This window comes from Carassius gibelio, chromosome B20 (genome assembly GCF_023724105.1).
Source record: "Carassius gibelio isolate Cgi1373 ecotype wild population from Czech Republic chromosome B20, carGib1.2-hapl.c, whole genome shotgun sequence".
NCBI classification, from domain to species: Eukaryota; Metazoa; Chordata; class Actinopteri; order Cypriniformes; family Cyprinidae; genus Carassius; species Carassius gibelio.
In genome coordinates, this window is record NC_068415.1 from 13,282,100 (window position 1) to 13,296,901 (window position 14,802).

The 14,802-nt window shown below is 38.2% G+C and overlaps 1 protein-coding gene across 1 annotated transcript in view; it reads right to left on the minus strand.

Annotated features, from left to right (window-relative positions):
- LOC127984290 (nesprin-1) overlaps positions 1–14,530 on the minus strand; it is a 129,901-nt gene extending 115,371 nt beyond the window's left edge. The window contains exons 1-16 of the mRNA XM_052586870.1: positions 14,349–14,530; positions 14,155–14,256; positions 13,834–14,037; positions 13,403–13,610; positions 12,099–12,211; positions 11,669–11,874; positions 10,322–10,483; positions 9,907–10,180; positions 9,443–9,615; positions 8,552–8,861; positions 8,285–8,449; positions 5,719–6,078; positions 4,489–4,625; positions 2,973–3,150; positions 1,076–1,258; positions 406–549 (exon numbers count right to left, since the gene is read on the minus strand). Of these exons, the coding sequence (XP_052442830.1) occupies positions 406–549; positions 1,076–1,258; positions 2,973–3,150; positions 4,489–4,625; positions 5,719–6,078; positions 8,285–8,449; positions 8,552–8,861; positions 9,443–9,615; positions 9,907–10,180; positions 10,322–10,483; positions 11,669–11,874; positions 12,099–12,211; positions 13,403–13,610; positions 13,834–14,037; positions 14,155–14,256; positions 14,349–14,519 (3,090 nt within the window). The 5' untranslated portion in view covers positions 14,520–14,530. The remainder of the gene's footprint in view (positions 1–405; positions 550–1,075; positions 1,259–2,972; positions 3,151–4,488; positions 4,626–5,718; positions 6,079–8,284; positions 8,450–8,551; positions 8,862–9,442; positions 9,616–9,906; positions 10,181–10,321; positions 10,484–11,668; positions 11,875–12,098; positions 12,212–13,402; positions 13,611–13,833; positions 14,038–14,154; positions 14,257–14,348) is intronic.
- Between the last annotated feature and the right edge of the window lie 272 nt (positions 14,531–14,802).

Below are 14,802 nucleotides of genomic sequence, written 5' to 3' on the forward strand. Positions count from 1 at the left end.
AAAGCTTGACTCAGCGGAATCATCATTGACAGACATGGTTTATTTCATTATCTCCAGCAGATCCTACTTCTGTTCAACTCATTTAATTGAGCTTAAGTACTGAAAAATCCACTGCCACAGTTCTAGCTGATTTCATCTGATCATTTAATTACATGTTTAAACAGCTAGATTGTGTTCAAAGGACTTGAAAAGAAGAAAAATGTGTTTTTAATAATCTCCAAATGTTCAATGCATAACCAATTAGTCATAAATCAAATGTTCTTCTGTCAACAAATTACATTACACTGATTTTCAAGGTATAGTCAGTGAGGACGAGAATCTTAATAGAAGTGATTGATTTAATTCTGGCAGATCAAAGCTCTTATGAATAAGTATAAATAAATCAGTAAGGTTATCTGGGTTTACCTGAAGTTTAGAGAGCTCTAGTCTTTTGGCGGGCAGGTCATGGAGGCGAGCGCTGCTCTCCTGCACACTGATCTCAGACCTGTTCAGCCAGTCTTGAAGGGGTTCCACACTTGCCTCAAAGTCCTGCATCTGAGACTGCAAGACCTAAAAGAACATGTTCAGAGACGTTACATGTTCCTTAAGCTGTATATGGTTTTTAATTTAGAATTAAAATAAAATAAAATATTCACACTTTATTTTAAGGTCAAATTCTCTCTAATAACAAATGATTAACTATGACTTTTGCCTCAATAAACTCCTAATTTGTTGCTTATTAACAGTTATGAAATTTAGGTATTGGGTTGGATTAGGGATGTAGAATATGGTAATGCAGAATATGAGCTTTATAAGCCAATATGTCAATAATAGGCATGCTAATAAACAAATAGTTAATATTGAGAACTGTTCCCTACACTAAAGTGTTACAAATTAAATTAAATTTGCAGACACTTTTACTTATTAAAAATTTAATGTGACTGGGGTATTAAAAATAAAATAGTAATATGCAGAGATGTCTTTAAAAAATTCACTCAAACTCTACTAAGCTTTCTCTACTACTAAAATAAAATAAAAAACATTATACATAAAATACGCAGAAACGAATGTTGCAGTTCTCTCTATGCAGTTCTACCTGTAAGGCCGTCTCTCTTCTCAGTAAGCTGTCCATCAGGCTCTTCCAGTCATCTTTGGCTGCATTTACTTTGGTCCTGATCGCCTGCACTCTGTCGACAGGCATCACGCTACTAAGCTGCTCTCCATAGGTCAGGACAGCATTCAGTCTGGTCTGGCCCTGCTCCTCGTCACTTTTGAACTCCTGTGGAGCAGAATGAGCAAGACGTCAGCCACACAGACACAAGTAGACTATCACAGAGCAGAGGGCAGCAAGTGCAATGAGTCACGTCCAGACATTGACAGCCACCCAGCAGGGATCTCTCACCATCTGTGAGGCGTGCACGTCCCGTCTTTTTTCTGTCCTTCTCCACTCTAACGGTACAGATGCAATTATGTATGACCCAAAGCATGTCTGCCGCTGTGTTGGTGGTTCAGGGCAGTAAGCCATGCGGAAACATTGTTCCACATTTGAAATGTATTTGATGGTAAATAAAAAATGAGGAGCGTTGTTTCCATCTTTCCTTCTCGGTAACCCTGTTCTGCATCTTTCTTCATATATCCCCCTTTTTATTGTTATCTATGCTACATCTAGGAACACACAGAGTCTGTGCTGATCTGTGCTTTTTTTTCTCTGCTGATTGTGGAGAAAATATGTGCAGTATTCTGTGGAATGAATTTATGTATGGAGACAAATGCTAAAAAGAGGTTGAACTGGTTTTGCTTGAGGACCCATATTTTTCATTGGACGGCAAATGGCGACCGAATACAGTGCCAAAATAAGCGTAAAAATTGAATTTTAATGGTTTTATGGTCTCAGCAACTAAAAAATTTCCACAATAACCACATACTGTGGTCAAAACAAATAATGTTTACCCTCATTGCAAGTGAACTTGTATTTTGGTTGGTATCTTGGTTGGTGAGGACATGTCATGTAACCTGTACATGTTGGCATCTGCCTAACGTGTCTAGCTAACTGTGACAGAGGAATCTGTAGCAAAATACTGATTGGACTGTTACAGTAAGTCTTCTATGTCCATAACAAGAGACAGAGAGTAAATATATTATCCTTTCTTTTTCTTTTTAAAAATTTGTCACAACATTGCATTAAATATACATTTTAAATAAAATAAAATAATAAAACAAATTACACCTCAAACTGTAACTGCTGAAAATGAATAAATAAATTGTAAGAAGTAAAAAAATCAATACATTTTAAGAAAACAAAACAAATTGTAACAAAATAAAATAGTAACAAGAAAATATAAAGATGAATGTTCCTTATTTAAATGAGACAGTATTTCTGATGTAACGTGAACAGGTTGACAAAACAAAAAAAATAAAATAAAATCCATCAGGCACACAGACCCTGAAGATTTTGATGTCTATTACAAAAGATACAAGTGTTTTCTCCTCCCGTTTAAGCTAATATGGTAAATTTGATTATTTCCATTATTTTTTAACAGAACAGACCAGTGACCCATTTTTGGGAACCACTGACAATGACACTATTATGAAAAGATAGAAATAAAAAGCCAAAATATTAAAGAAATCTATTTTAGGTAATCTGCAGAACTCTCAGGTGATTTCCTTCCAGGTCTAACTATGTCTCTTTCATCATAGCTATACATCATTACTGTGCATTTTCCATGCTCTCTCATGGGTTTTCTACCGTGCTAATTGAAGTCATAAATAGACCAGTCTGGCACATCTTTGGCTGGATGGTGGCCTCATAAACTGGCCCATGGGACCTGAGAATGGGCTATCACTTTATCAAAATCTGGCTACTTTTACTTGACAGGAATACAGACAACCTGCTGTGGCCTGGCTATGGATGTGTTCCAGGAATCTTGAAATTTGCCCAGTTAGGATGAGCCCTCCTGGACAGAGTACTGTCCACAACCAATCCACTCTCTCACCTGGATCTGCTGGAGAGCGATGGAGGCATCCTGGATGCTATGAGGGGAGTCAAAGCATTTGGCAGTCGAGATGTTGGCATTGACCATCCACTGCCGGAAGTCATGCAGAGAAGAACGGAAGCGTTGTTCCAGCAGCTTCTCCTTATTCTGACATTCCCGGGAGGCTCGTAGGCTTAGGCTAGGGAGGAAGATGCACAGAGTAGTTTTAGAAAAGGAAAGGGTGAAAAGGGGGGATGGGGGTTAAAATGGGTGAGTGTAGTGGGGCTGATAGCGCAAGGTGAGCAGACATCTGTTTCAATGACAGGCTCTCTCAGAGGGAGAGTTTGGGTATCAGAAAGTGAAAACGCAGCAGAACCTGCACAGTGCACACACAAATATACAGTAGCATGTCTGCACACAGATACACACTCACACACACGAATGCGGATGAGGTTGAAGTGGGCAGTGGAGGGAAGATAAGCATGTTTTTTGCTGCTATACCTGAAAAGCATGCTAACGAGGCAAAGCCTGTTGTCATGACAGGTGCTCTCAGCTGAAACGCTCACTTTAGATGCAGCACTTTGAGGTGCAATATATCACAACCTTTCATTCACCTCAGTGCACTAAATTTATACTGTATGTGTAAATGTATTCCGTTAATTAAATACAGCATGTGTATTTAACATACAAAACAAACAATGAAATATTAAGAAATGAATGAATGAATGAATATATATAAAAATAAAAGTGCTTTTTTACATTTTCAAAACAAACAACAATATTTTTGTAATAATTCTTTTTTTAATTCATTTATCTATTTATTTATAATACTATTCTTGCATTTATTTTCAACGATAGTTGTATAAATTATTTTTGCTTTATTATTAATATTATTATTTTAAAAAGGTTTTAAACACACTTAGGTTTTTAAACACTGTTTTTACAAAATCTTTAAGGTCAATAAACACTGCAAATAAAAGTGTTGAATTAATGTCTTTAGTACATTTTCACCTAATTTAGGCTTCATTTTTTTTTTAGTAAAATTATATGTATTAATCGCTGAATATATAATTTATAATACATATAATTGTTTTTCTAATTTCATAGTATATTTTCAAAACTAAAAACAACCATGTTACTTTTTAAGAAATGATTAAATTAAATAAATATAAAATAATATGAATTATTAGATGAATAAATAGCATTTTATATTTTTTTAATTTGAATCAATTATTTTTTTAGCTATACATTATTATAAATTATTTACTTCTTATTTTTAATATGTTCCCTGCTCGTCAACATACAGTCTTTACAAGATCCAAAATCTTTAAGGTCGATTAACAATTAAACCAACCACATGCCATAAGCAGTGGAGACATTTTTGGGATACTCTGTAAGAAAAATCCATCTTCTACTTGTCTACAAAGGCTAAACAAGCTTCCATGGAATGGACAGCTAAATTAAACCAGGTGGTGACCATTTGACTTCAAAAACCTTCAACCTCATGCATATGCGTTCATGTCAGCGGCACACTCACCTGTTGTGTAGCTTGATGAGAGCGCTGACTCTGTCCGACTGCAGACCTAGATCACTGGAAAACCCACACAGCTCATTGAGCTGCGCCTTCAGCTTCTCCTCCATAACTTCAGCTGTCTGAAGCCCCTCCAGAACACCCTGATGAAAACACACAAAGCAGTGGTGAGTGTCAATAACATTTAAAATCAAATTTATCGGTTTGATGCTTCTTCATGCACAGTTGTGCACACACACACACACACACACACACAGTTGAGCATTGACACACAGCTCTATTCAACTTCAAGACAGGGCTTCTTACAAAAGCATTTCTGTTCTTCCAGTCCAGGAAGCCTTCCCACTTCTCCGAACATGCCTGAGATTATACAGAGCCAAAGCGGTGCCTCTCTCTCTCTCTATCTCTCTCTGTGTTTCCACCCTCCCCCTGACCCTCTCTTTAAAAACAAGAGGGAAATGCTTCCCTGACTTCCCCCTATAGAACACTTCCTCCCTCAATCTCTCTCCTCCTCTTCCTTCTCTCACTCCTCCCTGTCTTCCACTTCGCTTGCTGTGGTTCTCCCTCTCTTTCACACTCTTTGGCAGCTCTCATTCACTCTTCCTCGCCTTTGACATGTTCCCTCGTTTGCGTTCCCACTCTTTCTCTCTCCCTCCCTTTCACATTCTCCCCTCCTTCTTCCCCGCCTCCTCTCCTCTTCTCTCTCCCGTTGGGAGTCAGCTGTCAGATGTTGAGGAGCTTGAGCCACGCAAACGAGCGTGTAACACAAACAAGTCCGGACACAGGAAACACGGAATGAGAGAAAGTACCAAACAAAAAAAAAAAAAGGAAACACTGAGGGACTTGAGGAAAAACCGAAGTAAAGGAGTAGGAAAAATCTGCAATCCTTTTTCAATTATCTGAGCAGTAAGAAGCAGATGGAAGTATAAACAACCTCAGCAGCAGGAAAACATATTAGGACTCAATGTAGTTTATTAGAAAGATCCAGACATATAACAAAAACAGATAAACAAGAGAGGAAAGGGAAAAAAGAGATGCTCTGTACTATAAAGGCTAAATGTTAGCCTATTTTCTGCCTATAACCTTGTAAATGAGTGTGTTGTTACAAAATGATAAAATCCTTCACCAAACTGTGACTTTCCAAACAGTACGTGTGAGAGCTTACATAATATACACTGTAATTAAACAGCATTTACCTTATACACTCCCCCTTCCCTCTTCATCTCTCTCAATTACCTTGGCGACCGTCCATCCCTCCACCGCCGCAGCTCCGCTATTCCTCCGCTCGGCGCTGCTCAGTCCCTCGCTCCACTCCTTCAGCTGGCCCTCCAGCTTCTCCATTTCTCCCTCCAACTGCGCTGTCAGCCGTGTCTGCTCCCGCTCGGCCTCTGTCGCCGCGGCCACGGCGGTCTCGAGGGCGTCGCGAGCGCGTAGTGATGCTCCCTCCCACTGGTGCAGCGCTCGCGCCAGCGCCGCCACTTCTCCATCCATCAGCTCGCAGCCCGCAGCCGCCGTGTGCCTTCCGGCTCTCTCCACGCTCAGCCGCACGCGCCGCAGCCGCTCGCGCCCCTCGCACGCGCCGCGCTCCAGCAGCTCCTGAAGCAGGGAGGGAGGGAGAGAGGGAGGGAGGGTAAAGTTGCTACGGAAACTGCGGCATCGGTGGCTGCTTGTTATCCGAGTACTGCCGCTGCCGCTCGTGATTCTCACAGCAGTGAGGCTGACTGACTGTTCAAGCGCGCTAAAAACTCTCACATTGGATCTGTTCCTCACGCTTCAGAGGAGAAACTCTCCTTTCCGCCACCTCCCTCTTTTTTAATCCATCTCAATTACCATCATTTTCCTACATGAATATCTACTTGTTTACTTAGTCTAAGCAATTAGAATTACATTCATTCAGCAATGAGTAGGTATTATCCAATGTAAAATACATTTTTAAATATTATTTTTTAGCAATTAAATGTTTCATTTATAAATGGTTATTAATAAATTAAATTAAATGTCAGTCAAATTAAATACAATAGCAGCGCAGAGTAAGAAAGTTGCAGTTTCAAAAAAAGTGTAAAATTAAAAAAGATCAAGAAGATTACAGTATAAAATAATAATTTAAACGTTCAATAGGAAAACAAAATATATGTGACCCAGGACCACAAAACGAGTCAAAATGTAAAAAATTTAGTACATCATCTGGAATCTGAGGGTGCAAAAAAAAATCACCTTTAAAAATGCAACACAATGCATATTACTAATCAAAAATTAAGTTTTTATATATTTACGATAGGAAATGTATAAAATATCTTCATTGAAAATGATCTTTACTTAATATCCTAATGATTTTTGGCATAAAAGAAAATACAATAATTTTGACCCATATGTATTGTTGGCTATTGCAACAAATACTACTTACGACTGGTTTTATGCTCCAGCATCACATATTCATTTTTTATTTATTTTAGTCATTAACCATACAAAAATGTTAAGATAGATTATAAAAAATAGAAAGCAAAGATAACACATTTATTTCAGGCATAACAGCTTTCCACACACACAAAAAAAAATGCGTGTTCAAAAAACCTTCATGTCCATTGTAGGAATTTTAAGGTGATGATCCCTAAAAATAAACTACAGCTTTAAAGCTAAAGAGATGGAAGCACTTATTTGAATATAATTTATTTAAAGTGCTGCTGTGTAGTCTTATTATCCTTTATCACATCTACCACTCTCTCCTGACTGCCATTGATTATCCAGGGAGAAATGTGCAAACAGCATAGAAATTTCCCACCAATTTCCCCCCTTCCTTAACGCCTCTTATTGCTCTCTCAGTGCCTCTGGTACTTTTCTCTCATTTTCTTTCTCATCAAACACACACCCTGTGTTATGGAGATTTTCTTTCTCATCAAACACGCACACAAAGTGTTATGGAGATAAGCAGACGGCATAATGAGCTAATCAGCACAGAAATATTGCAGATCCATAACAATAGCAAAATCTAACAATCTGCATCCATTGATTTGTAGTCCTGTGAGTGCATGTAGTACAGAAACTCTGACCTTGGAATGAAGCGCACAGTTCTTTTGCCCTACTCACATTAATGTGCAAACATTCGACCACACACATACACACAGTTTAACAAACAAATGCTCAATTTAAACATTTTAGTACACACAGTTATTTTTGTTTATTCTGGGTATTACGTTTTTTGTAGATTCTTTTAACGTTCTGTATTTATTTGAGAACTGTACTGTACTTTTCACTAATTTCTCTATTTCGGGGAATTCAGTTTTCGAATATCTCTCTATCTATTTATACACTCACACTAACATAATCATATGTGCAGATGAAATGCAATTATGCATTCATATCATCAGTGTCTCACATAATTTGACATGCAGTCTCACACCATCTCATCTGCTTCCAAGAATGTATTTGTTCTTTTCATTTCACACCATTCACAGTGAAAGATGATGTTTGTAAATGAGTAAAAAACAATTTGCAGGTTCTTTCTATCCTTTTCCACAGAGGTTGTTGAAAAACCCTTCGAGAGAAGACAAGCTTGTCCACAAAAAATGGAATGTTTAATAAATGTCTAAAAGCTTTGTGGAATTATGAAAATGGAATGAAATGTGTTTAAATAGCATGCTTATCTTATACAAAAGTGGATTTCATTAAACATAATGCAAATGAGTCTGACACAAAATAACATGTTCAGTGGTATGACATGCTATGCTATATTTTATAGTTCTAAAGAAAAAAGTAAAAAGTTTTAGGATAATTTTTCAAATAATCTTAAATTTAATTATCTTACCCGAACTTCAGTCAACTTCCGACTTAAGGCTGGAGAGTCACCGGATGGGTCAGAGCATTGCTGAAGCTCCTCCCCTACCACCATTAGCCAATCAGTGAGCTCCCTGATTGTTTCCATGTACTTCTTATGTTCGAGAACAACGTCCTCTGACAACCTGACTCTCTCCTAAATTAGATCAAATATTAATTAACTCATTTAAATTTGGACATAAACACCGTAGATAACTATTACACTCCGACTATCCTCTAAACATGAACAATACTTCACCTCTGCTGCTGCTTTGACATCCTCAAACTGTGCCCTGAGGAGAACCATTTCTTCCTCCTTAAAGACGGGGTCACCGGTGCGTTTGTAAAGTTCAGCCGCACTCTCCTCCAGATAACACAGAGCTCCCTGGTGGTCCTCCACATCTGATGACAGCAAGCGCAGTCTCTCCAACTGCTTTCGTTTCTCCCTGAGTCCAAGCTGGGGCTCAAGAGGACCTTTAACCTCCAGCCCTACTCCCTCCAGCCATCTCTGCAGCTGTGCACGAGACTCCACAAACAAATCCCACTGATTGACCGTCCATTCCAATCGACTAAAACACAAAGGACAGATAAGAGGAAGAGAGAGATGTGACCTTTTAAAAGAAAATTGGATTTTTTTATTCATGCAATTTTTACAATATATATTATTCAGTATATTTAGCAAGATAGAATACTAAATAGAGCAACAGAAAGATAGAACGATAAATAGAATGATAGAACGAGAATGATAGATAGACAGACAGACAGACAGACAATTTTCCAATTCAGCAGCAAGAACCCCATTATCAAACCATGACCGAATTATTAAGCAAGATAATTAAAAAAAACAGCTCCATCATTACACCCTTGGTGTAAATTGAAACTGATAGAGCCAGATAATAACTTGGTTACCATAGTGATGATGAGTTTAATTGAATAAAAGCGCAGGTGCCTGGTACATGCTGTCAAGCACACTTACCAATTTAAAAACAAACCACTATGCTCCCACTCTTATCACTCTTGACCAAAAATACCTTAATGGCCCTGGTAATTATATTACTACTGATGTTTCCATTATTTTCATTTAAATGCAACTGTCAATTGACCTAAACTTCTGCAATGATGGTCATTTAACAAGTTACCAACAGGTTACCTGTGGCAGCTCATAGCTCTCAAAAGCAGTGCCGCCCATGCGTCTTCAACTTCCTGAAGCTTCGAGCAAATCACTCCTCGTTCCACTTCTCCACTGCTCTTTATGGCCAGCTCTGCCTTCCCAGCCGCCATATTGAGTTTTACCTCGCCCTCTCCCTTCATAAGCAGGATATCCTGGATGAGAGGAAACAAACACAAGTTACAGCTACTGTACAGATACAGGCCAGCCATTCTAAAAATATGACTTCCCTTTAAAAAGTATTGGGGAAATGTCAGTTGAGGGTTACATGTAAACCATATTTCATGGGTGACAGGACAAAAATGGCCAAAAAATTCATGCTAATGCTAATTCTATTTTTATGATCTTATACAAAAATGATGTTTTTTCTTCAAAAAACTCTGTCCCTAGATCACACAATGTGTGGATTTTCCAGTTGTTGTTTCCTAAAATTTTTCTGCATGTACCTGTGCTCGCTCAAGTTTCTCTTCCACCTCCTTTTTATTCCCCTCCGTGCTCTCCAGTTTCTCTAACTTCCTCTCAACATCCTCCAGCCAGGTTTCCACCGCCTTTAGTGCTTCCTCAAATGTCTGGTACTCCTGCAGGCTATGGACTCGACTCCTGGCCTCCTGCAGCAAAACCTGGTGGTTTGAGAGCAACTCTGCTGCCACACCATTCTCTGATCTAGATCCTCTCTCTGTTATTGTGAGCGAGGACTGACACAGACGCTCAAGAGACGCCCTGTGAAATAAAAGATAAAGGCAGCACAGATTTGTCCGTGATGGATACACAAGCATATGCACATACACGCACACACAAAAAAGATCACTTATATCTGGAACATTCTTCTCACACACATGCAGACAGCCTGTCCATATGTACCTCCTCATCAACAGCTCTCTGTGGATTTCCTCCACTCTTCTCAGTTCTCCTGAGCAGTCGGGGGCTGCAGACTGACTCTCACCCCTCAGAGGAGCATCTGTCTTCAGCCTCACCTCCAGCTGTTTCAGCCAGTCGCTCATCTCCACCACACGCGTTTCATAGCTTAATAAGAACAAGTACACTTGAGTTACCTTAAAATACTATCAAATCTGATTTCATTTCCATTCACAGTATAGTACATGCATGGATAAAGAGGACATTGTCACATTGTACCACATTATAGGCTGCAGATAGGAGATCCTTTCATTATTATCTGGGACAAGATCATTTAGACCACTGGTCTAAAATAAATTGAAAAGATGCAAATCGTATTAGTTCTTTGTCGCAATATCATAATTAGGTGAACATGGGGGAATTTAAAATGATTTCACTATTTTGACTTGAGCAGATGTTATAGTTTCTTGCCATTTGCACAGGTGGTAATAAATACTGCAGGTGTTTCTTCGTTTCAATTTGTTTAATCTTACTTAAATTTTAACAGAAATTTTTTGTCTTGGGTGTATTGTTTTTATAATTTTATTTTATTTTATATATATATATATATATATATATATATATATATATATAATTTCACCTTAATCACATTTTACATCCTGTTTCCTTTTATAATACACTTTAAATAACAATAGCCAGTTCCTAGATTACATCGGCCTCAAGGCAGTTACATTATTTAGGTAGGAAAAAAAGCAAAAAATAGCAAAGAATTTGATGAATTCTGTGCTTTGACTCACCCAGAAAACATTCCTGCCTGGTTGATTTAATAACAGGAAACTGAAAACACTTCAAATGATGAATGTGACAAGCAATTTCTAACTTTAACTCTCAAGATGCAGTCACATTTACTGCTTCTGTGTGAAATACAGGAATAATCAAGACAAAATGTACTTTTTTTTTTAAATTATAAATTATATATTATATATAAAACTGGCAAACATAAAACTACACTACAAAAAAATAAATATTTCCTAGTTACATATCTCCTCTCACACAGAGGACTCAGGCAAAACAATAGGTTAGCTATTGGCCATAGCAGAAACATTTTGTGTCAAGGTTCAGCAAACTTGAATCGGACATGAAATTTGCATAGGGAAACTACACTATTATTTTCTATAGAAATCCCTGCTAAATTACACTGATCAATGGTAAATGGTACAATATTTTTATTGTCCATACTCTTAAGTCTCCACCCTCTTGTGTATGATGTTATTTGTCTTGACATTTTGTAAATAGTCAAGATATAATGAATATGTCTGAGCTTAGATCGTAGGCTCAGGGAGCACAGTTTACCCATTTAATAGGTTGGCACTTTCTTCCAAGGCCCGTATGCGCTGTCGGCAATCCATGACAAATGAATCCAAGGCATATTGACAAGAGTCCAGTTGCTCCTGAATGCTTCCAGTCCCACATTTGCTGAGGTGCAATAGGAGTCTCTCTCCATCCTCACAAACACGGGCCAAGCGCTCCTCACCCTCCATGACTTCCTCTACTGCAGTCTAAATATGAGGGGATAAATGAATCCTATTACTTGAGGGACAGAATGAACCATTGTTATTAATAATGTTAAATGGCTCCTAATCCCAGATTTTAAATATGGAATAATCCCTTATTAGTTGGAGGTCTGAAATCATTGTTTCCCTACTGATTGGTAGTTGCCTTATTGCTATGCTCTGGTGCAATGTTTTATTACATGGCTGAGTCATTTGTTGTATGACACTACCTTGAGCTTTTGTTGCTTGGCTGAAATGGCAACAGCATCTCCTGTTTGCTCAAAGCAGTCCTCAATTCCAGCCCTCAACTCAGACAGCCAACAGTGAAAAGCATGTGCTTTCTCTAGCAGAAGGAAAGACAGAAAGAGAATGACAGTTCATAAGAAGAAGTGTATGTGAGCTGTTGCTGCATGCGGACAGATGGACTGTGTAGGTGTGTATGGATGGAACAGCTCTCTGTTGTCTTAGTAACCAGCCTCAACCAATTCCACCAGGAGCAGTCATAATGTCAGTGGGAGAGGCAGCATCTGAGGCACAGGTGTGTGGAAGTCATGTTTTTAGGAAGTGTCGTGTGGGATCATTTCAATCAAACGTAAATAAATAAAATATTTATTATAAACTATTCATGAGCCATTTTAATAGTAAGAGCCTTTAAAATCCAATCTATAGAGTTGTTACTGACAAGTAGCCTACACTATTGTTCAAAAGTTTGGGGTCAGTATTTTCTTTTTATAAATTAATGACATTTTTCATCAAATGCACACTAAATTGATCAGAAATGAGAGTAAATACTGTAAATGTTGTTCTTTTGTATTTTCAATTAATAAAAAAAAAATGGTTCCCAAAAATAGGTGTATTTGTTTTTGCACCAAATATTGGTATTATTAATATTTGTAAATATTAATATTTGCATATTAGAATGATTTCTGAAGGATCATTTTACACTGAAGACAACTCAAGTCATTAAAATTCAGCATTGGCAATACAGGAATACTGTAAATTATATTTTAAAATACATTCAAATTAGGGCTGGGCAAGTTAACCCGTTATTTTCGCGTTAACACATTAATTGATTAATTATTTTATCATGCGCTAACACAGTTTTTTATTATTATGAAAGTACTGCTCACTGGCTCTGAATACACATACAGACAAATCATGGGAAATAGAAAGTTTCCTATAGCATGTGAAGACAGGAGAGAAGCGCTCTCGTTCAACACAGTGGAGTGAATCATTTTGTTAACTTTGTGGTTCATTATTTTGAGTCATATGGGATGCAGTAACACGTGTCTCACCATTAACAAACCATTAACTATGGATTTTGCTTCAATAAACTCCTAATTTGCTGCTAATTAATAGTTAGTAAGATAGTTGTTAAGTTTAGGTTTTGGGTATGATAAACGGTGTAGAATATGGTCATGCCAATATGTTAATAATAGCTGTACTAATAAGCAACTGAGCATTGGTCCCTATACTAAAGAGTTACCTTAACCGTACTATTCATTCATTTAATATTATTAACGGTTACACTCACCGTTGAAGCGCTGCAGAAGAGCGTCCTGAAGAGACCCCAAGATCTGGCTGCGGCGTTGTGTCACTTCCTCATTCCACTTGACCAGGTGCGAGACAGCATCACCCAACAGGGCCAGGTGCTGAGTGGGATACGTTCTACACAGTGCTCGGAGAGACTCACTTGCTACATCCAGACTCACCTCTAATTGCTTTTGTGACCTCTCAACCTCCTGACAGAACAGGGAGAAAAAGACACGGTGTATCATTTTTAATTGAATGTTACATGGTAATAAAAAGCATTGAAGGCCCCCACTTGAAATGAACTGGTTGGCTGGATAAATCATTGGGAATTTCATTATAATATTTGACTTGTACTGTGTATACCAGTCTAGCTTAATCTACTTAGCAGAACTCTGCCTCTGTATTTAAATAAAATTCAGCCAATTCACTAACCTTGATCTTAACAAAATTCTCTGGGTCAGCGGATGATGAAAACTCTGACAGTGAGTCCTCTGAGGTCTTCAGCTGCTCTGAAATCTGGGAAATTAGGTCTTGAAGCTGCTGCCTCTGGGACTTGAAGTCTTTATACATGCCTTTGGTCTGTTCATACACCTCTGCAGCATGGGAAATCTGCTTCCTCAGATCTGCAGCCATCACCTCAAAAGAGCAAGAACACGAGCTATGTTTACCAGCGGCCATGAATTGCAGTGTTTTTAACCTCTTTACATTCTAGATGATGAAACAGCACTTGTCACAACCACGGCTGATGATTACCTGCAGTTCAGTGTGTATGTGCTGGGTTTTCATCAGTTCCTGTAGCTGTGTCATCTTTGTCTGCAAGTTCTTAAGTTCATCTTCCTTATTATCTAACTCCAGCTGTGCAAACACATCAATTCTGGTTCGTATTTTACCATAATTTGGTATTTTGTCATGTTATGTTAAATTTGCATTGGCTAAATAGATCTCACCTTGAACTCAGAGAGGTGTCCTTCCATGTCGTGAGCAGAGAGAAGACTGGCAGCTCCCTCACTGAGCTCACCGACAGAGATGGCACTCCAACACTCAATGTCATTGGCCATTTTATTAATGTCATTCCACAGCTCAAGAGAGCGAGTGTAAAGACTGATGTCTGCATCCATCCTTTCAGAAATCTGCACAACAACCAACTATAAGTGCATCATACACATAATATGGTGTAAATAATAAGAAGAACATTTGAAAGAGTAGACAAACACAGGCATGGCCGTAGCCAGGCTTTGAAAATTAGTGAGGTCCAGGTTTTTTTTTATTATAACCCCCTTATTATAGAACTGTGCTATAATAACTGCTGAATACAACTAATTATATACACTAACACTTAAAAGAGACAGAAATGTAGATGTTTTGGAGGGATGCTCATTTTTAAATCATACCCTATTTATT